The sequence below is a fragment of the Bombus pyrosoma genome, linkage group LG9 (assembly GCF_014825855.1).
Source record: "Bombus pyrosoma isolate SC7728 linkage group LG9, ASM1482585v1, whole genome shotgun sequence".
Taxonomy (NCBI): domain Eukaryota; kingdom Metazoa; phylum Arthropoda; class Insecta; order Hymenoptera; family Apidae; genus Bombus; species Bombus pyrosoma.
Genome location: NC_057778.1, coordinates 11,681,629 through 11,704,206, shown reverse-complemented (window position 1 = coordinate 11,704,206; position 22,578 = coordinate 11,681,629). Strand labels below are relative to the sequence as shown.

Here is a 22,578-nt window from a genome sequence, read left to right as displayed (position 1 = left end):
TTTCACATGCCTGAAAAAATAAGTCGGAAATGTCAAATCAAATTTTTTCATTTGAAGATTCATTTTCGAAAAAATCGAATTTGAAAATATATTAAGTACACGCGTGTTTAAACTCTATCTTTCCGAAAGACGAAAATGAAACGTCATACGAATATTTTCGATTTATTTTTTTAAGCTACATTTTCGATTGTGTCGTAATGGCTGGGACACTTTGTGTAATTACTCGCGTAGCTATTTAAACTAATTACCATAGAAAACTTGTATGGATATATTATGCGTGTTATAAGGAATTATTTGAGACTTCATTAGCATCGTAATGAGACACGATTATCATAATTATGTATATTACTAAACTTTGAAACAAGTTCGAAAATATAGATACATCGAAATTATACAAAGCATTTACCGGAAAAGTACATTTGTAAGTTACTAATATTACACGAAACGCATATAGTATATTAAATAAAAGATTTTTATAAGAAAAGATTTATATAAAAGAAAGTACGCGTCACATTTTCATGTCATTCATATAATACGTTTAATCCTTTAAATACATATAATACAAATAAAATTCCTTTACGCGTCAGATTTTAATTATTTATTATAAGATAATTTTTATTTATCCCTGTTTTTGTATATTGTGCAGCACGTGACACGCAATAAAGGTAGGCAGGGCGCATGCTGAAATGACGGAACATTTACGATTGATCCGGCGAATTTTGCTTTCTCGTAACTGCACGCATTTTCCGTGCGGCTTCCGTTTTTGTACGATAGATTTTTTACCATCTGAAGTGTGCTTGCTTTCAGATTGTGTTATCAACGAGTTACTGTTAGGTACAATATACGTATAAAGCGCACAAAGCGATTGAAAACTTAATTGTTAATAGCTAACGTAATTTATATGGAATCCAAGTATATAAATATTTTGTAGTTCAAACAGTAACTAAGCTTTACGAAAGGCGCTTAAAATAGCGCTTTCCTACTTGGCCACTCTTTTCATGGGTCATTATCTGAAAATAGAAAATACGACATTAATATCTACTTTCGTATCAATACCTTTCAAGACTATCATTTCTTTTATTTAATTATATTTTATATAACTACAAGGCAAGAACGTGATAAACAGTAACTGAATGATATAAATATAAAAATCTCAATAGTCGATATAAAAAATATATAGTCAATTGGCCATTAAAAATTTCAATAAATGAAATTATACTAGCATGCTCTGCTGCCGGTGAAATATGTATGCATATATACATCTATATATCGATGTGATCTTCCTCACATAGTAGTTGATATCAGATGAGGTATACATATCATATTTCGAAAAATTACACACTTGCGATATATATAATATGAATACGGATAAATAAATATTTAAATTAGAATTTAACGAGGAAAAGATAAGTTGCATAAAATTGTTATACTTTTTACATATTTCGTATTGAAAAAGTTTTGAATACTATTGTAGGATCGATAAAAGCTTGTGTATATGTGAACGGACATGTAAATGGAACGTACCAAGACTACACCATCCTTTGTAATTTCGTACTTCCGCACTACTTTGTTGTTATCTGGACCGACTGAAACTGTCACTAAATTATCTCCTTCCATTGTAGTTATATTCTAGATAAAAACAGACAGAAATACGAACGGTGAAAAATGAAAAAGTCCACTCCCCTCTTTCTTTCTACATAGGTTATTGCCAAAAATCGTGATACAAGGTGCAACCGATATGCAAAAATAAGTCGGAAAAAAGAATTACACTTTTTTATTTAAGGCTTCGTTTTCAGAAAAAAAAAAGGAGTTTGAAAATCTATAAGTTACCCACCCGTGTATTAATTGCGAATTTTGAGCTGTGAAACTTGTGTTTCTCGTAAACATATCTTCCAATTACGGAAATAAGAGATAACAGGAAGCAAATGGCGACACTGTCCATGTTTAAATGCATCGCACTAACGACAAAACTGTCGCTTTAGTATTTATACAGGGTGTTCAACGAAATGGGGTGCACGATTTTTCCAGCATTCCTGGTATGTAATGATAATGTAACAAACAAATATTTCAAACAAAAGTTGATCCGTTCTGAATCGATCGCAAATTTCGATACTTAAAATTGCCAAAAAATGCTTCTTTCTATAAGAAATCAAGGTCACCCTGACCTTTTTAAGTGGTATAACGTATCTTTGATTTCATAGCGTTGTAACTGATGTCAAGACGAGTTCATCGATCGAAATACTACAACTTTCTGATGACCATGAGTTCAGAAATCTTGAATTCCATTGATTCATAGGAGCATTATTATTAACGTGTGAAATTTAATAGGGCGTTAGATCACATGCTTAAAATAACAACGTTTGTGCTGTCAACAAATTGCAATAGTAGAAATTACTGGTCGGCTCTTTCACCGCATTTATCTCCATTAGATTCTTTTTATGGGGATATTTACATTATCCGTTGTTTACGACAAACCAGTAAACTCTGCAGAAGAACTTTGTGATAAAATAATACACGCGTGTAGAGAAATAGATCCACGAAGTGTATTTGCTTCTACACATCAAAATTTGTTGACAGGAGCGGGACTTTGTGTCGCGGCAAGTGTCATGCAGTAATTTGAGCACTTATTATAAGTAGAAAAACACGTACGACAGATAGGAAGTCCAATGTGCAAATATGTGTTAAAAAGTTAAAGCGACTCTTATCTTTTATTGACTTGTAACTGATTCAAAACAGAATAACTTTTGTTTGAAATATTGTTTGTTACATTATCGGAAGTATTTGAAAAATCGTGCTCACCATTTCGTTAAACACCCTATATGGTATTATTAGAGAAAGGAGAAATTGAACTTTTGATTGATGCGAGCAAGAGCAAAAAAATAAAGTGAAGCTGCAGTCAAAATTCGTCCACGTCCATATAAAATACATATAAATAAACGCCCTTTTCGCAAGCGATAGATTGTCGCTAGTGAGCGGGGGTTCTAATCGAAATACGACCAAAAGTAGAAGTTTCATACCTCGAAATTTGCAGTTAATTACACGGACCTGACGAATTTTTTAATTCATTGTTTTCGAAAACGAAGCCTTAAGTGAAAAAGTCTTATTTTTTTTTTCGACTTATTTTTCCACGTGGAATCTCCACCCGGCCTATTGTGTCACAATTTTGGGAACGCCCTGTATATAAAACAAATCACAATTTAATTCTTTGCAAAATCGGTAGTACTATTTATGTTATTCGAAGTTAAGGATACAAAGTCCTCTCTCAAATAATTTTTTCTATTCATTTAATTATATTACGAAGAAAGATATGTAATGGCTAATTTTTTGTATGTAATTCAAAGTACGTTTCAAACTTGAAACTAAAAATATTAAATTATCTCGATCGAGTTAGAGCGAGCACGGTATTTCAAAAAAATATTACGAAAGGAGTGGTTGTACTTTCAGTATAACTCCTGCCGGCATATGTTCTTCATACTCTTCGCCAAGAGTAAAGGTCACTTCTGCCGTACGAATCATCGTAATGGTACGAATAGTCCATTTATCGCAGTTGTTCGATATTTCTAGTCGCGGACTGGACATGCACATCATTTTCCGTGGAATATATGGTACACCTATAGGTGCATACAATTAAAAATAACTTAATTTCGATACTATACGTATATATTATTATGTTCGATAATAGCACTAATCAATGTACACGATTTCCTCTTTTCACTAATCTAATATGTAGTTTCTATTATGAAGTTCGATACAGCTCGATACAGTAGGTTTTCAATAAATAATCCACTAAGATTGAACGTTTTAATCCTTTATTTGATAAATGAAATATCCAATAGGTAGAAAAAAAAACGTGTAACATAACATGCATTATAGGTAAAGTAAATAATTATAAAGTAATTGTAAATTATAATAATTAATAATTGTAAAAATATATAGGTATATAATATATGGTGTAATGGGTGTTTGTGTACAAGCGCGTGTGTATATGTCCACATACTAATCAAAATTTCAATCTATACTTTTAATTGATAGCGCATTAGTAAATTAGTATATTACGAGTATACATATAACAAATCGATCGATTCACTATTTTGTACGCGTTTTCGAAATTTTCGAGAATAAGTTAATAGGTGGAATATTATGCGGAAAGAAACAGAATTTTATACATCGTATTTGTTTTTGCTTCCATCGTAAGCTAGGCGACATTCAGTTTTAGTCGCTTTTAACATACCCACAGCTTTGAAATACTCGTCGAGGTTTTCATTGCTTTCATGTTGATAAGCGCCAACGATCGATACCATTTCTCTCCCCTGTCGGTAACGCTCCGGAGACGACGCGTTTGCTGGTGGTTCGGGATGCTTTCTCACAGGCTGCAGCGAGCCCTCGTCTTCGAACGTATCACTACGAACTAGTTCGAAAGATTCCGATTTTAATAGATTTGAAACAGCTATCTCCTCGTTTTCACCGGTTTCTTTGATCTTCACAAAATGTTCATCTAAAGCGTAAACTCCTTGTTCTTGAGGTAAATGCTGCTCGAGAGCTACTTCTCCTCTCCATAGATTTCTCATATCTAAATGATACGCCGCATGATATGACGGTTATCGGAAATGCGTATAATCGTTTTTTCAAACTCTATCTATTCTATTGTTCTTTTTATAAATTAGTCAATTTTTTAATTGTCAGTAACTATTCAGAAAGGAATAAATTAATCTGTTTCTGTTCATTTAATCTGTTGAACGAACTACGACTATCTTCAGATTGGATGAAACGTACGTTGAAAACGATGCGTTTGATGTTTGCTACTACATACGTATATTTACTAGATAAGGTATGAAACTGTATGTCGTTTTAGAAATTTACGAGCTTCATCTACGGCTTTTCAAAATGATATTTCAGTAATAATTATTTGTTTACATGCGATGATGATAATGAGAATAGTATTAGTAATTACAAAAGTAAGAATAGATATCCCAATAGGTGTCCCAGATTTTAATGGACGAACGTTGTTGGTATATCTATGCGTCTAAATAAGAAAAAAATGTTACATAAACATAGGTCGTTTAAAGCTTTATTAATAGGTTACGACGAAAATATGAAATACGAAGGGAACAATAGCAAGGTTACTACGGTATAACGCAGGAATACATCAGTAATATTTATGTTCATTTTATTTATGCAAAGGTAATTAATTCTCCATCCCAAAATGTTCATCGATCTGACGGTACGAGATTGATAACAGCCGAAAATAGAATTTATTACTCTTTCTTACTAATTTGTTTCATCTCAGTAAATGCATCGTTTTGAAATGGAGAATTATTTACCTTTGGATAAAGAACGCGAACGTAGGTATCGCTGATTTATTCTTACGTTATATCATAGTAACCGCGAATCTGCTATTGTTCTCTTTGCATTTCATATCTTTCTCGTAACTTTTTAGTAAAGCTTTAAGCGATCTATGTTTACATAACATTTTTCCCCTATTTAGATTCGTAGAATATGACGATAGCATCTGGCCGTCAGAACCTAGGACACCCCGTATATTTAAAAAATTTAATGTTTTTTATGTCCCAATTCATTTCGAGTATGAGATGGTCGGAGAAATGTACAGAGAGGGAAGTTACTATTTTTTCAAAATTTGATAATTTAATTACAATTAGATTTAAAACGAGATTGTAAAATTATTAAGATTATCTACAACTATCTTTAATACTTGAAAGCCATAAAACAATTTTCAACGATGCAAAAACATAAAATACATCATATGATGTAAATAAAATGTAAACTTTTATTTATTAAATCAAAAACGCTGTAAGACTATAGCAGAAATTCTACATACATACATATATTACATATAACCTCTAGTATGATAAAAGTTGTTTCTAAATGAAAACTTTAGGTACGCAATACTTTTAGCATATTACTAATATGCCTATATGGCATTCAATCACATTGAAAGCTTTTGCGATTAAATCTACGATTAAAGTCGCTATAAAAATATAAAAAATTAATAGAACAAATAATATGTTGTGGATACATATATCGTTCGTACATTCATTTAATATTACTTTTAAAACAAATTATAAATATTTTTTATTCTTACGATTTAAAGAATTTCGGAATGAAAAACCCATGGTTATCACTGTAGCGTATTTTCACTATAGAAGATAGACTTTTGAATTTTATTAATCGAAAGTTTCGCATATCTATCGCTGTCAGTTTGCTAAGTACTGCTTCAATTATTTTTATGCTTTCTATGTTCAGATTTGTACTTGCATTGCGAAATTTGTTCTTTAAATAGATAATTATTTTTCAAAGTATGAAACAATTGATCTTGTTACAGATACTTAAAAATTAATTACACGTGTAAATAGAGAATTTTGTAACATTCTAGACAATGTCCGGCAAGTTTACAAGCACACTTGGTTCATCAAGTAATACAAGAAATCAAATCCATGTGCAAGAAGCAACCAGAGGATTGTGGATTTAAATCCCAAGAGAAAGGTATGTCTCTGTAGAAAAACTTCAAAATATTTTTGTTTTTTATAATAAAAATAGTCTGTGATAATTCTTTCTTATCTTGCAGCATATACTTCGTTAAAATTAATGCAAGCCATTACCAGTAAAGTTAATGAAATATGTACTCGCTACCTGGACAATAGTAGATTAGCATTATTGCCACCGCCTCCTTGTACACCACTGCCACAGATAGCAGCAGGTGGAAGCAAAAATTGTAGAAGAAAAATGGAAGACCGCTACGTGGTTTTACATGACTTACACAGTATATTTGGTATTGAGGTAAATACAAAGATTAAATTTTTCTTAGCAAATATATACACATAGTGAGCCTTTTATTGGAAAAGCATATTTCAAATTTTAGGATGACTCTATAGCAAATTACTATGCAGTATTTGATGGACATGCAGGACAAGATGCAGCTGTGTATTGTGCTTCTCATCTGCATCAATATTTAGCAGAAAGCATATATTATCCTACAGATCCAGAGCGTGCCTTACGTGATGCTTTTCTTACTACCGACAGACAGTTTATAGAGAAATCACAGACACAAGTAAGAAAGAAATATTTTTGTAGAACAATATATCAAATATGTAGGCAATATATCATTTTTATTACTTTTATCGTTTCAGAAACTATGTGGTGGAACTACTGCAGTTTGCACTTTAATATTAAATAAAAGATTATATGTTGCCTGGGTAGGAGATTCAACAGCTATGCTGATAAAACGTGACAATGTTGTTCAATTAGTGAATCCTCATCGGCTTCATCGCGAAGTAAGTATATATGTTTTTACTATGCTTAACATCTTGTTCGCAGAACATGATCGTATAATATTACGTGTTCATATTCTTGACTATGTATTCTTACTCGTGTTGTATATATGCCTGGAGAGGGCACCCCAGGATCTACGTTAATGAAATGCCTATCGTGACAGTGCTTAAATCGTAGCCCTAATATTGGGTCTATAACAGGTTGAAAATTTGATGTTTCGTTTAAACATGTTTTTCCTGTTCTCCAATAATAATATGCAAGGTCAGATGCACAAGGCCATATTTTTTTTCTTCCTTGGAAATACGGGAGCCAATTTTCTTTTTCAAGCCTTTCGCTAAAATCAATGTAACCAGAAATTTCAAACTGAAGTTTTGTTAAATTTCTAACGAATATGATAGTGGATATGATTTTCAATCTATTCAGACGTTCTCTGAGTGCTAATTCTTGCATTATATTACCCCTTGGTGTTAATTGTTCTGACGTTAACTCGTACGGTTTATAAATTGGAAAAAGTAAATTTTTCACAGCTTCCAAACGACGATAAAATGTTTCTTCGTCGAGTGTTTCGCTCGTACAACGATAACCAAGTTCAGCTAATCTACGCGCGACATTAAGATTTCCCAAATATCCAAGATCAACAAATGTTACTAGGGAATCCAAATAGTCTTCATAAGTTTCAAATTGTATTAATCTTTTGTCACTATCTATTTGTGTTCCTACCACTGTCATTTTTAACGTTATTTAATCTATAATTTTAACGATAAAAATATTAATATTTATTTTTTAATTAAATGATCTTTGTGACAGTAAATTTTAAGCTAGAATTTACTTTCTTTGTTTAAAAAACAATCGATATCTGATAAATATAATGTGTTTTAAAAAAATTTATAACAAATGTGCAAACGATATTGATTGTTCTTATTAGGATGAGGTTCAAAGAATACGGAAAGCAGGAGGAATAGTGATGCAAAGCATGGGAACTATGAGAGTTAACGGAGTATTAGGTGTTTCACGAGCAATAGGTAAGTTAATTTTATTACGGAACATTTAGAAAATAAAAATACAGTTCCAGTGCATGATTTATGTATTTTATTTAACAGATTAGATAAAAGAAAGTTGAGAATTGGAAAATTTTATTATAAAATATAATTCATATGTTTCGTATATTTTATACTTTTACATATATTGAAAAGTAGAAATCATCGTTACTTAATATTTATAGGTTAACTTTTTGTATCTACTTGTCAATAATATTCGGATATTATGAAGCATTTTACGTGATAATTTTTGTTGAAAAAATGTTAATGCAAAACAAAGAAATTACGCATTTATGTATGGGCGGGCATACATCGTTGATTATATTTGGTGTTTATGTTTGAAATGAATATTATTCTTAGTACTCACGTTCGTTGATACGTAAATGTGTATGAAGTAGAACACGTTAATATTAACTTTACACGATTAATTTTATTTTCAATCAAACTTCTTCCGTTATTTCCGTAGTCGTGGTAATCAATTCCACTGCTATGAAAACTATATACACGACGCTAGATGGCGATACAAGTATTCTCTCATAATCGGTCAATTGCTCGAAATGCGTGTTTTAAAAAATGCGTTTGGAACTCTATAGATACTCTTACTTTTGGTAAATGTCATGTTATTCAATGCTAAGAAAGTCATCATTTACCCGATGCTGGGAAGTTTATTTTCTAAAAGAAGGACTTTTTCTTTAAATACGAAACAAAGTAAAAAGGTAACGTTAATTATAGAAAATTTTAGTTTAAACTAAACATTAGATATTTTAAGATAATTGGGAGATTATTCGAGATTGTTTACGCTTTTAATCGTTTTAAAAACGTACATAGCTTGTTTCAATTGCATAGGATACCTTATATGCATATAATATAATCATTCGTATACATGTATTTATGTAAGTACGTACATATTTAATAAGTTTTATAGAATTACGAAATTTCAAGTGAAAAAGGTAATTCATATAAAAGTTATTGAATCGAATAACTATGATGAGCTAAAAGTGAAGATGACCGTAAGGATGTTGTAGATGTTGGCTAGCTTTTAATTACCTTATTACGGACAGTTATTTTATGTTTTTACGGTTTTCGAAACTCGATACTACCATCATCGTGACGTGGAAATTTCGAAATTGTTTTGTTACATATTGTTTATTTTTATCAATTGTGACGAATAGTTTCATTTCAAAATATTAATCATATTTAAAGGATCATTCGCTTTTTCTAGTTTTATTTCCAACTTTGTGTAATGTATATCTATTATTCTCCATGTATTAAGTACTATTATACATAAACGTTACTTATCAGTTTATATAATTTACATAAATATCCGCAGTCTAAGTTATAGTCATTCGCTTGTAATTGAGGATCGATTGTAATTGAAAGGTTCATTAGTTGGAGTCAAATGATTTTTATATATTAATTTGATCGAATAAAAATCGTGTGTTTTGTAAGGGAGCCAAGTAGGGAGAATGAACGTGTACTAACAGCTGGCCAACTATGGCTTAGGTATTGCGAAGAAAAGGAAAGAAAATATTCTGGACGCGTGTTGGGTATCCTGTTGGTTCCGTTCGACCGCTGACACAATAATACGTGCAATCATGCTTCGAGCAATGGACTCTTTACTGGGTGGCTTCTACATCGCCTGCCGGGAATAATTAACAGCCCATTAAACCATTTATGCTTCGCGAGGAGACGCGTGTCTCGAACGTCTATCGTTAGAAGAATTTCGTTTCGACGTCGTAAAATTTTGATAATTGATAATTATCATAAAATTATATCTTATAATCATTACGATGCTTTTTATCGACTGTAAATATTCGTAGGATATTTTTGTACTCGGCCACCTGATATCAATGAAACGTTTAACAGAATGTACGATAGAAATTATTCGAATCTTTGTTTCTGTAAAGTTTGGTCAACAAACTTTGGTTTTATTTTATTAGACGAAAAGAATGTGTAATTATAACGAAGATATGAAACGTAGATGAAAATTAGTTAGGCGATTAGAATTCGTATATCTATGTTTGTCTGTCGCTTAAATTAGAAAATTTAAACGAGTCCCATTTTTGACAGAAAATTACATTTAAAAATCCTCTTGTATACGTAGCTGCAGAGAGACTTTGATTTGACTTCCAAATAGTCAATGTTTATAGTTATTTGGACCCCCACCGTCGCATATTCTACTCTATCTCACTCTGGAATCAGTGAACAGCGAATCGGTGTAGCTGGTAAGGTTTCGTCATTGACGATCGTCAGAAACGACGAAGAGAAATAAAATACCACCCTTCCAATCTTATTCCAGCGTGTTGAGTCAGACAAATTCTACGCGATAGAACGATAATTATTATTATACCGAAACGCGATCTTTCAGTGTTTACTGTTTTGTAGCGTACAAGTATACGTACCATGAAATTTCGTTCTGTGTATTTTCAAGTTGCGATTAGATATAAAGTGCAAAGGGTCGAAAAATGCAAGAAGCCTGATGGAGAAGTTCGAGGACGTTGTTAAGATGAAGCGAGATAGGATTCGCATAATTAAGGACACCCGGCTACGTATGGGTCCGATTTTTCATAGAAATTTTTCAATTGCGATCGGGCAAAGTAAAAGGATAAAGTGGGAGAAAGAGAGAGAATTTTATGCCCCGTAACGTGTAGTTTTATGGAATTCGAGAGAACCGTTACGGTTATCCATTACATGTAAACGATGCTTTTTACATCTAAAAAACATGCGACGGTGAGGCGTGGGGAATATCAGTATTCAACTAGGATGTATATATGTAATTAACTTTAATTATCTATTTAATGAATGGCGTGGCTAATTTAAATAATGGCACCACCATAATACAGACGCTTCCGGTTATTATAAATTTACTCAGGTTCTCCCATCAGTTTACTACATCAATGAATGAAATTCTTTGCGTTTAACAATTAAATAGATACGAAGATTGTAGATCGCACCGAAATAAATTCGTATACGTTTCGTTCGACAAACTCCGCAGAAATTTCAATCCACTTTTATCATACACAGTTAACAAAATGTATAAGTTTTTACAATAATTCAATATTTCTTTTCACGTGGTTCCAGGTGACGTCCGATACAAGCCGTTTGTAACTGGCGAACCGGAAATTAAGTCTGTACCTTTAGACGGAACCGAGGATTTTCTGATTCTCGCCTCCGATGGATTAACAGATTACTTGGAAGCGGCGGAGATATTGACTGTCCTCTACTATGAAATACAACGAAATCCGAGTGAGTACATGGTTGCATGCTTACTCGTTGCATAATATACATTCGATAGAATGTAAATAGAATTATCGTTAATTATCTTCCGGACTATGTATTTTCATTTAGCGTGATACAATTGATTCGAATAGGAGTCGAAGAGCGTGCGTATATTTGTAAATTTCGATGTATTTGTTTTATGCGTATTTTGAAGAAAAATTCCCAAAGAAGCGAATCGATCTTCTTTGGTGAAAATTCGCCAATAAATAATTTCGTCTGCCTTTAATTACTTAGCGTTTAGAAAGTTAATTAGCTTCGGTCGAGTAAACGATGATTTGTATTGCGAACGGTTAATTCCATTTATTTCTGGGAGGGACAAAGTGGTAGCCTTCGTTCTCTGAAGTTTTTAAATATCGCATGATTCATACGAATGTCTGGCTGGCCTTCGTTATTAATGCATACAGGGTGTTCATTAGTACAGTTCCAGCTATGAGATTTATAAGAAAAACAGTCGAGGAAAATGTTGTATTATTTTTCTACGCGTACTATAGGAACGAGTCAAATTTTCTATCGTTATTCTGACACGTTCGATTCGTTGCTGGCTCTTTCGAAGAAATTAAGAGAAAATTCCGCGTTCCTGAATTCGTACAGCGTGCTTGGCTATGTCCCATTAATTTTGTTGATCCGTTGCCGTGACACGGAGAAAATTTCTATATCACGAATGGAGCGATCGAAGCGAGTAATTATAAAGTCGTGATGGAAGACGAGCGTGCGAAATTATCGGGGCTCGTTAAATCCTTGTTAATTCGATTAGATTTGACCAGTGATCGAAACCGTAGAAAATACTGTGCGAGATACAGATTCGCTGATTCTTAGGCATCGATATAGATCATATCTTTGTCTCTTTTCTAACGATTATCATTTACCATATTTTATATTTTATATCGATTACCATATTTTATATTTCGTATCGACGTATTCACGATAGAAGTTGCTTCGATCTGTTAAATAGTAGCGTAATATTTCGATACTTTGATTCCGATAAAATAATATCCGTTGCAAGTTATATAAATAAATTACGGATTGGAACGCGGTTTGACGCTTACTCTTACTTCTTATTCTAAGAAGCATGAATTCTTCTTGAAATTCTTGAGTATCCAGGTCGGACTAAATGTGAAACTGTAACTTTTACGAAGGATACGAAGTTTCTATTCGTAAGCGGTCTTTCGTCACACGATCAACGTAATATTAAACTTTTTCCTTTTTCTCACCACTCTTTCCTTTATCATAACTTTTTCTCTTTCTTATCCGTCCAAGGGAAACTCTATCGTATCAGATATACCACTGTTACAGGTATCTGTTAATCGTTGTATGTTTCTTCGAAACGAGAAATATAGAAACTACGTATTATAGCGTTGGAATCGTTGTCACAGCGAACGATAAAAGATATTATACAATGATTGAAATAGTCTCGGCCGGGGAATCGCGGAGACCTCGATATTTGTACAATGGTTGAAGAATAGGCGAAAGATGATTATCTGATCGCACGAGAAAGTAAGGTGAATACCGCCTCGCAAAGAATTTCCCACTAAAAAAGGACGAATCTCGTAATGATTCGTATTCTTCATAAGCGGCTGCCAACAAACTGTGTCCAGCCTTTCTTCATGGCGCTGTCATGCTCTGCTTCTTGTTGCTTCAGGGACGGACATCGGTATAAATCGCTTGCCACTTGTTTCGCGAACGTTCTTTCTTTCCGAAGAAAAAATTTCTCTGCTTTTATTCTCCATGGGAACTTCTTGACACGATCGTTCTCCTAAAATCGCCGATCATACTAAATACCAACGTTGCTTTTTACGTCCAATTTTTCTATCCGAGAAAAATATATTAAATAAAAAACGCAGTGGCCCCGACAGGTCGGGAAACGATACTGGAAAATCGACGATGAAACAACGACGCGACTGGTAAAATCATCCAGCGACTTTCAAATTCCTCGTTATCCGTCTATTCTATTAAACGATCGGCTGTAAAATTCGTTTAACGCGACTCGACGAGCGCTTAAACGGAACAAAGTGCAGAATCGTTCGTTCAACTTTGCCAACAAAGCGAAATGGAACTGGACGTCGATTTGGAGCATCTGATCGGCAAAGTTTTCCCAATTCCATGATCGTGCCGCAATTAGGCCAGTCGCTCTCGGCAAATTGCTCGCATTCCCATTGTCGAGATTCTATTCGAGAGGGTCAAGCTCTGGCACAATAGCGATTCCTAAGCCTAATTGCAGCAGCGTGTTGCGGGCACGTGGCGTATGAACACATCGTTGCTGGTCGCTTCCTTCCTCGAATATTTAGCAGCGTTCCACCGACGTGTTTCAACTTGTAAGGAAAGTGTAACGCATTTAGGTCACCGATTTAGTTGAGAATTCCGGTTAGGAAGGTACTCCGTCGTCGCGTACTCCGGAGATCGATCACACTTTACTTTTACGTTTCCAAACAAGCTCTTTAGCAACTTTAACAAAGTGTTTCTCCTTTTCTTTCTTTCCATTGGGATTAATAGTCAAATTATCGACCGTGAATCCGTTGACGAGTCATCTTCAACAATTATATCTACGTGTTACGCGTAAGTCGAGTCCGTTGCCGGATGAAACACCGGTTGCGTTTTGACTGGTTGCAATTACTTACGCTCGAGCTGACGCTCGATCACGGAGGAGAATTTTGATCAGACATGGAACACTTACTTCTGGCTATTTCGCATTTTCTAAGATCCATCAGATGGATAAAATCGTGGTGCGTTGTATGGCAGCATGCACGTTAATCAATTAGGTAACGAAAGCGTAGTCTTTGGCGCGTGCGTGAAAGTTTCTGTCGTTAAAAACTGGCTTGATCGATCGTTTTATGCTTGAAAAAATGTTACAGTTTAGCGTAAATTCACAATGATACGATAAATCAAAACGGTATAATGCAAAGTATCGCTGGTCGCGTCTCAGACCAATTACATCTAAGAGTTGCATTTTCGCAGATATGAAAATCCGCAGATGCGAATGGAAAGCCAAAGAACGTCGATATTCGATCTTTGCAAAATTTTTTATCATACATAAGATATATACACATATAAGAGAGAGAGAGAGAGAGAGAGAGAGAGGGAGGAGGATTGTGGCCATAGAAAAAGTCCTGATAAATTCAATCAAAGTATCTCTCAGGCTCCTTATTCGAACGAGTTAGGGTAACGAAGGAAAAACGCGGAAAGGTATGTATCGGGTCTGTGACTATTTCGTCGATGGGAAAAAGTAACGTTGGTGCAATCGATGCAAGGTAGGAGAACCGCATTGCAGCATCCCTGGACGAAGCATGGTGTATGATCGAGGAATGAAATAAAATTGAAAGCCGGCTTGCACGGCCGAGAGAGAAAAAGATGGAAATGTCTGAACCAACATGGCCGTTGAGTGCATCCTAACAGGAAGAGTAGCGTGGCACATAAAGCTTTCTCTCTTAGGGTAGAGACTCGAGATGAGAAGGGAAAAATTGTCAGATTTCCAGGTGTTCTCCTTCTTATCAAACTGTAAAATTTATACCGACAATTAGATTCATGTACTCCGACGCGATTATAAAGTTAACACGGCATAGTTAATATGCCGGTATTATATTATTAAATTCAATGGTATACATACGTACGCATATATTTAGTATACATCAAGCAGCTTTAATATGTCTTGTTTAGGTGGAACGAAAGTAGTATCTCTTTCCCACTTACCTAATTTTTTCCTTCTGTTAGGAAGAAACGAAAAGTTATGTAAAGTTATGTAAAACTTATCGCATTATAAAGTGGCTAATGAAATTTATAAATAATACGGCAACCGGAGCAACGTTTCAGTATAGTCAAATTCGATATAAATAAACGTTTTCGTTTGAGGAGATTACCGGCATCTTTTCATTTATCGAGAAATTCACATTCTTACGAAATAATTCTATCATTTATCGTTGTTTCTTTTCTATTTAACGAATCCACCGTGCGTTATTTGCTCGTGACAGATAGCCAAAAGAGGAAAAATAAATCAAATCGGCACGGGATTTAATGACAGAGAGAGAGAGAGAGAGAGAGAGAGAGGGAGAAAGTAATTAAAAAAAAAAAAATCGCCAGAAGCTTTTCAACTTGCCACGGTCTTCCTGTACTACCGAGGCTCTAGCCTGCGCCGTAGCTTAGCGACTACCTCTTCCTTCGTCCTCCGGCAAAAGAGCCGATGCCTTCAGATCCTCCGACCATTCGCTCGTTCGTCATTCGTTTGCGAAGTCGTCTGCTAGAAGACACGCCGGCAATTCTCACCTTCCTATCGGTCACGCATATTTCCTTCCGGTAATACGCGGTTGACTGTTCGTCTTTCTACCGATTTTACCATTTCAGCGATTTTTTCGTCGCATCCTCACGATTCGCGAGGAAACTCGCGAGCGAAATCCTCTCGAGTCGATAAATTATCAGTTTATCAACAACGTCAACAACGAGTTCTCGAGGTTAACAAGGTCGAGGGATAGAAGTTTTCACCTAGATGAGGGATAGAGTTTGCTCTTTAGATAGTCGCCGATTTCGTGGCTCGTTTTGGAAATCGTCTCCGTTCGAGTTGTTCGACGAATAAAACCGATTCGAACGGCTGATTCGTTCGATGCTCGAATTCAGTGTTTCCTCACACGCAGTGATCTTTAGTGCTCCGACAGAGAAGAAGCAAGAGGATATATCGTCAGCGTAGATCGTTGCCGACGAATCGTGCATCGTGTTGGTAAGTCTCAAGCGTGCTAGAAGCGATCAAGATCAAACGCATACTTACTAATATTAAATTAGTTTTTTCATCTAATCGATGACACGTATGTGGTAAGAACGAAACGTTTCGTTATGTTTCCTGCGAGTGGAACCACTATCGCAACGAAAACGTATTTTTGTAGTACCGTTATGGCGTTTGGTTGGTTGCAATAGGTAGGACGATTGTATCGAAACACTTCCTTTTGACGTCATTTCCTTGCGCGAATAAATGCAAGCGGTTTTCGCCGAGATGTCGGTCTTTCCCCTCGTTTAATCACCGTAATTACCTGGACACGCGTTTCTGTCCACCTGAACATCAAACAGGCAGACAATTTTTTCAATTGTTTTCTAGCGTATACAAAATTATCCGGATAAAATTATTCTTAGTGGCGGGCAACGTAGTTACAATGTTATTGGTAAAAGGAGGACGTGCAATCGTTTGACCTTTTATTTACTTGATAGAATGTTACGACGCGATGTGAGACTAGGTTTTAAGATGGTAATCAAATTAAATTTATCGTCGTAAAATTCTTTGGAAATCGTTCTTTCTTCGCGTTTGCCACGTCGGTTTACTTTAACGGTCGTACTTTTTATTTCCATATTTGGTCAATAATGGCTTGGAAACTTTTAAGACGCGAGGATAAGTATTCTCGAGTTTTCTTCCAGCGATGTGTCGATTTCGCAATTAATATCGATGACAGTTTGCGGACTACGTTCCTCCCCGTTTCGTATTCCACGACGATACAAAGGGCATGCAATTATGCGCTTATGCAGTCGTGACACGAATTAATCGTTTATGCGGCTGTTTCGTTCCTTGTCGCTCGCGTCTCGTATCGCTCTACGTAGAAAAAGTGCAGAATTAAATAAAGAAATCGTCGATATTTTTAGCGGCAGCCTGCGAAGAATTTCCAAGCGTTTCTCATTTTTATACGGCCGTTCGTCGTGACGGGCACAGGCTGGTTCGAATAATTTGCAAACGACCCTATGCGGAAACACGATGGGATAAAACGAAAACGATCGATCATTGGTAAAGCAGATTTCATTTCCGATTTACGTAGTTCGTTGTTTCTCTAGCTCCCTGGAGTTAAACGAAGACAAATTTTTAGAAGGCGCGATGGGTTTATCAAAAATGGAAGTAGAAAAGCAAAAGAGAAACGTAAAGACGATCGTCGTCGTGTGAAATATATTTTCTCACCATGAGAATGTTGGCCGTTCATCGAAAGGAGCCCGGAAATCTCTTTTCTCCGCGAGACTCCGGTACAGTCGTCTGTGAAAACATACTTGTTGGTCACGAACCGTGCAATTATCGCTGTTGCGCCGCGCGGTACTTAGACGGCGGCGCGTTAACAGAACTCTTTTCGATTCTATCCGCGTTGATTGCCTCTCCTCTCTTTGTCGTTACCTTTCTGAAAATTCCTTCCAACTATTATTCTTTTGTTTTACTTTTCAAGCCAGATATCTTTGCGAAATTGAAAAAAAAAAAAAAAACGTCAATTTTTATACGACGTAAAGGTTTTATCAACGAGTTTCGTTCGTCCACGTTTCGCAAAAGATCGGCAGCAGCGCGTAATCGATTTGGTATTTTGAAACGAGCGACCGTCGCGGGTTAAAAGATTCGCGGAGGAAAGAGAACAGCGGCTCGTAACGAGATATAAAAGTAGCAAACACGGCCACTTTAACCAGACTTACGTTTCTTCCGCTTCTTTGTTACGTCGTTTATTTTTTAATATACCAGGAGCCACAGAAGCAGCGGTAGCAAAAGCAGAGCGGAGCGGCATCAGCGGCTTCTCTGCTTCCCCGCTTTCCCTACGTTAATCCATCGCCAGCCCTTTCTCTCCGTTTCCCCTTCCCCTTCCATAAATATGCAGATGACTTTTAATTAGACGCACTCGGAATTCACTGCACGCTCATCCACTTGCAGCTGCACTTTAGACGTCGGTGTCACTCGGATCCTGTTTTTCTTGTTTCCATTACGCGGATATTAAAGCATCCACGCGAGTCTGAGCGGAGGAGGACTCGCTCGACCAAATCTGCCAGCTGTTTTCTATGCATTTTGTTGAATTCGCGCGTTACATTACTCGTTTCCCCGTATACTTTCACAGTTACGTTATAACGACGCTCGCATAAGTGACATTTCGTAGTAAAGTTCTAGCAAGCAATAACAAAAATTTCGTTCTATGCGAAGGATCATCGATCGCGTCTCCGTGTCATTTATATTGTACGCGATAGGTTTCCTCGGTTTTATACGGCTTTCGTGTACACATGATACGTAGGATGTTGGCGATCTTAGTTTCTAGCATTTTTCCTTCGTTCGTATAAATTCGTTCGTTAGATTCGCGGAAACGATAGAGGAACGAAGGATTTCTTTAATTTTCTATGATTTTATAATAGCACGATTTTTCATTCAATGCGATTTATATTTAATGATATAATAGCTGAAGATCGTCGTGTTTACTACGCCGTGGCATAGACCGTAGACAGTGTAGATCTTCCGAAACAAGTTTCAGATACGTTTAAAGTATAATTTGAAAGAAAGAAAGGTCGATAAGAGAGGAATTCGGAAACTCTGTAGGAAAAGTAGTTGATCCGTGTGTAATGTCCAACATGGGTCGGAGTAAATGTACGCATGCGGCATCCGCCGGATATCCGCGGTTCTTGCAAACTATTATTTACGCTGCTTGGAGGAGCCTCTTGTTCACCTCGACTTTACTCTCAGCCTCGCCTACGTTGTTAACAGTGTTATTAAATCTTCTCTCCGTGGAAGTAAGTCGATAGTAGGGGTTTTAAACTTTTAACACTACGATGCGTTTGTTCCGGAAATCTTGCGCCTAAGATATTCTTCGTAGTCGAAAGTTTGAAAAACGAACGAAATCTGTTGAATGGTAACGTGAAAGTTACCGAAAGATGCAGATACGCATATATTTAAAAAAAAAAAAAAAAAAGAGAAACAATGAAAAAGATGAGACGAATTTTCAATCGACGTACAGCCAGCATCGAAACTTCTTTCGTATCGCGCGAAGGATCGGTCTGAAAGATTCTCCTAAAAAGGAGAGATAATCCCGGGGAAAAAACGGCTCGATTGCATAACTGTAGCGGGTATAGGAGTGCTACTTACGATGATTCTTGGTCGACTGTGGCGACACACGACGAGCAGGATAAGCGTGGAGCCGCATGGCAACAGCGGAACCGTGTTAAAATATCGCAATAAGGCATTAAACAAAGGAATCCGGGAGGAGCTGAACCAAGACCGCGGTTACTGAAGCGAAACGGCTCGAGTGTTTCTTCGTCTTGAAAGGACTCTTCGTCGAGTCTTCCATTCGCAACACGCTTCTTCCTTGCTCCTTTTATCACTGATTTTCAGGAATAACCGTGCTGGCTCGTTCCTTCGTTTCGAGCCTAGTCTTTCGAGAATCGAGACCTACGGCGGATCTGTTTTCTCGATAAAAGCGTCGACGTGCCATGCGTAACGATTACTCGTACGGTACGTTTATCATCGTTAACTTCTTGTTCCACTAAGCGGGTCATATCGAACGAAATCGAATAGAAGTACAGTTTTGTTTATGGTAGGCGGTTATAGTACCATGGTATCGTGGATAGATGGTGTCGTTATCGTTATTCGTTTTTTCCAAAAACGAGGTGAAAGTTTTCTTATGAATTTTCCAGCTTCGACGTTCGGTTAAAGTTCCCAACGTACGTTTAACGTTGTTCGAAGATTTGTACCGCCTTTTCTTCCAATCTCTCGATTACGTACATTATTACGTAAAGTTTTTAATTCACTCGAGCGCCGTACTTGAATCTTCGACAGCAACGACGGATATTTCGAAAGAGGGTGTGGCCGAGAGTATCGTGCTTGCTCGACTCGTGCTTTCTCGAGTGGTGCTTTCTCGAGCCGTGCTTCGTCGCGAGCGGTCAAAAATTCTATTCGGTAACGAAAGTTCAACTTGTTCGGAAACGACTAAGGGAAATATACGATATCTTAATGGCTAACGTTGGATAGCTGAGAATAAAAGTAAACTTGGAAGATGAAAATACAACGGGACTGCTTTTCGAGGAAAAGGATAATCGAAATATCCATTGTCAGACAAAATGGAAAAACGGTATGTCGAGTCGCGCGAGGTTGGAAGATCACTGGAGATCGCTGGATCTCGCATCAGCTATGAGAACCACTTGTCCGCACTCGTCTGCCAGCGTACAGACTGAAGTAACCTAACCGCAAACCCGGTGAATCACCCGAAGGACGCTTTCCCCTCGTCTCCTCCTCGTCCATCTCGCTGCTTTTTATTTTTCCGCTCATCCATCGGCCGTGATTCAGGATGGTTTAATCGATTTAATCCTGCAGCGTCGCGATAACCCCCGGAAAACACGAATACCGCGCCGACTTACTTTCCATTTCGATTATATTTGCTTCTTTCCACGATCGAACAGCCCCCGGAAAAAATCCAGACTAATCCCGATCAGAGAATCCCTGCAGAGTCATCGATGAATGTAAGCGTCTGAGATAGCGAGCTCGTGCCAAGTTCCCCGTCTCACGGTTTCGTAATCCCAAGTTCCAGCTTCTTCTCTTCCTCTTCTTTTATCCAAACTTTCATGCAAACTTCTCTATTTTTCAAACACTCCCCTACCTTCGACATACTTGTAAGTATTTTCATCCGATACTTTTTCTCACTTCCTCGAATCGATAACATTTATATATGGGATTCTCGATGTATGGGATTGCGTTCGGAAAGTACCCTAGCTCCTCTTAGCTCTCGGTTTATTTTTATTTACGTTTCTCCGATTTCAACTTTACGATCACTTCCATCTAGTTCCGATAGGATGCAGCGATATTTACCGTGTTTTTTGTTCGCTTCGTTGTGCGCGATACAGCCCTTACGATGCTCGTGAATCGATACGTTACGAACGTTCTAACCTTATTTCGAAATTATCCTTCGATCGCGTCTAATAACGTTCGCGACGAATGAGCAACGACTGTTACTTCTCAAGTTGGCTGTGCTCCCAAGTGAAAAGGAATTGTACGACCCCGAAATCTGCGACCTTGACAGTACAACCTTGATCATTCGAGTTTTAAACGTACATCATTTTGTTCTTATAATTTGTTTTCGTATTTTTTTTATGCCCTGCGATAGCGATCTAGGGACATTTACGATAAATACGAAACGTTGCTCTTTACGTACAAATATATCGAACGTTAACGTTGAGAAAATTTGTGGCGCGAGCGGCGGTCGAAAGATGGAAAGATATCGATAGAAATTTCTTTCTTTCTTTTTTTTTTTTCTTCTTTTCTTTTCGAGAACTTGCGAACGAAAATATCACGTTATAAAAAGTTGAGAAAAAGATTTGCCGAACGACTGCGTGCCTCCGAGGAATTTATTCTTCGCATTTTTACCTTTTCCTCGTTAATTACTCTTTGCTCGTTAGTCATTCAATTCTGCGCCGACTTTAGAGTAAATTTGTAATTATCCTGCCACACATATAGCTAACTGGATATTCAACTCGTAACGTCAGAGAGTTTTTGTTTATATCCTTCGTAGGTAAATAAGGTTATTTCACACATACACACGCACATATACATTATTTTTCGTCTCTATAGCATCTCGTTTATGGAAAACGTGCACTCGTATCATTTTTTTCGCTAAAGTGAATTATATATTCGTGATTAGGTATATCAGGATATGCTTACGGACAAAGTGCTTCGCGTTCGTTTCCTTTATTCGCCGATACCGTTAAGTATTTGCTACAAAATGATGGCGTGGCTTGGTGCAGCGTGGAAACGAAAGCGGTCTCGCAATATCCTCTCCGTTTCTAATTGGACCAGCACAGCGGCGTGTTTCCTTTGTAATTTTCCACCGGCGCAAGGTGACTCAGGAAATTGTCAACGATGAAAATCCTGTTCGATCGTAGAAACCTGACTCGATTTTAGGTCACTGTTTTCATTTGTCCACCGATTACATTCGTTCGTTGCTGATCTCATATCGATGTATGACGCGTGCCTCACGCAATTGGGGCAGCCTATAAAACGATCAAAAAAGGGAAGAAGCGTCACAAGATAAAACGAAACGACACGGGATCGAACATAAACTGGAAATTCGTAAAATTCGCTCTGCTATTCTCATACGACGTTTCCGCTTCGTATATGTATAATATATATATATATATATATGTCGGAGATGGAAGGACACTGGAGCCTCCCGTTTGGAACTATGGGAATTCCGTAATATTGTAATTTATATTCTACTATAGCCGTAATTAAACG

At 36.6% G+C, this 22,578-nt stretch overlaps 3 protein-coding genes and 1 long non-coding RNA gene across 5 annotated transcripts in view; 1 reads left to right on the top strand and 3 right to left on the bottom strand.

The window, feature by feature from the left end:
• The window catches only part of LOC122570985 (mucin-17-like), a 63,700-nt gene that overhangs the window by 1,086 nt on the left and 40,036 nt on the right, over positions 1-22,578 (top strand). For both annotated transcript variants that reach the window (XM_043734092.1, XM_043734091.1), the window contains 6 exons: positions 6,392-6,501; positions 6,584-6,795; positions 6,878-7,066; positions 7,146-7,289; positions 8,213-8,309; positions 11,406-11,570. In XM_043734092.1, coding sequence (XP_043590027.1) covers positions 6,392-6,501; positions 6,584-6,795; positions 6,878-7,066; positions 7,146-7,289; positions 8,213-8,309; positions 11,406-11,570 — 917 coding nt within the window. The remainder of the gene's footprint in view (positions 1-6,391; positions 6,502-6,583; positions 6,796-6,877; positions 7,067-7,145; positions 7,290-8,212; positions 8,310-11,405; positions 11,571-22,578) is intronic.
• On the bottom strand, positions 328-8,849 carry LOC122570991 (sodium/calcium exchanger regulatory protein 1-like). The gene is made up of 5 exons (XM_043734104.1): positions 8,692-8,849; positions 4,232-4,408; positions 3,439-3,611; positions 1,525-1,629; positions 328-1,010 (listed from the first exon to the last, which is right to left on the bottom strand). Exons 2-5 carry the CDS (start codon positions 4,299-4,301, stop codon positions 951-953), a joined length of 408 nt encoding a protein of 135 aa, XP_043590039.1. The 5' UTR covers positions 4,302-4,408; positions 8,692-8,849; the 3' UTR covers positions 328-950.
• Positions 7,296-8,204, bottom strand: LOC122570990 (cilia- and flagella-associated protein 299-like). The gene has a single exon (XM_043734102.1). The coding sequence runs from the start codon at positions 8,014-8,016 to the stop codon at positions 7,315-7,317; it is 702 nt and encodes a 233-aa protein (XP_043590037.1). The 5' UTR covers positions 8,017-8,204; the 3' UTR covers positions 7,296-7,314.
• Positions 16,313-21,209, bottom strand: LOC122570992. Its single transcript, XR_006317930.1, has 3 exons — positions 18,015-21,209; positions 17,521-17,731; positions 16,313-16,634 (listed from the first exon to the last, which is right to left on the bottom strand). It is a non-coding gene; the product is annotated as an uncharacterized LOC122570992 (long non-coding RNA).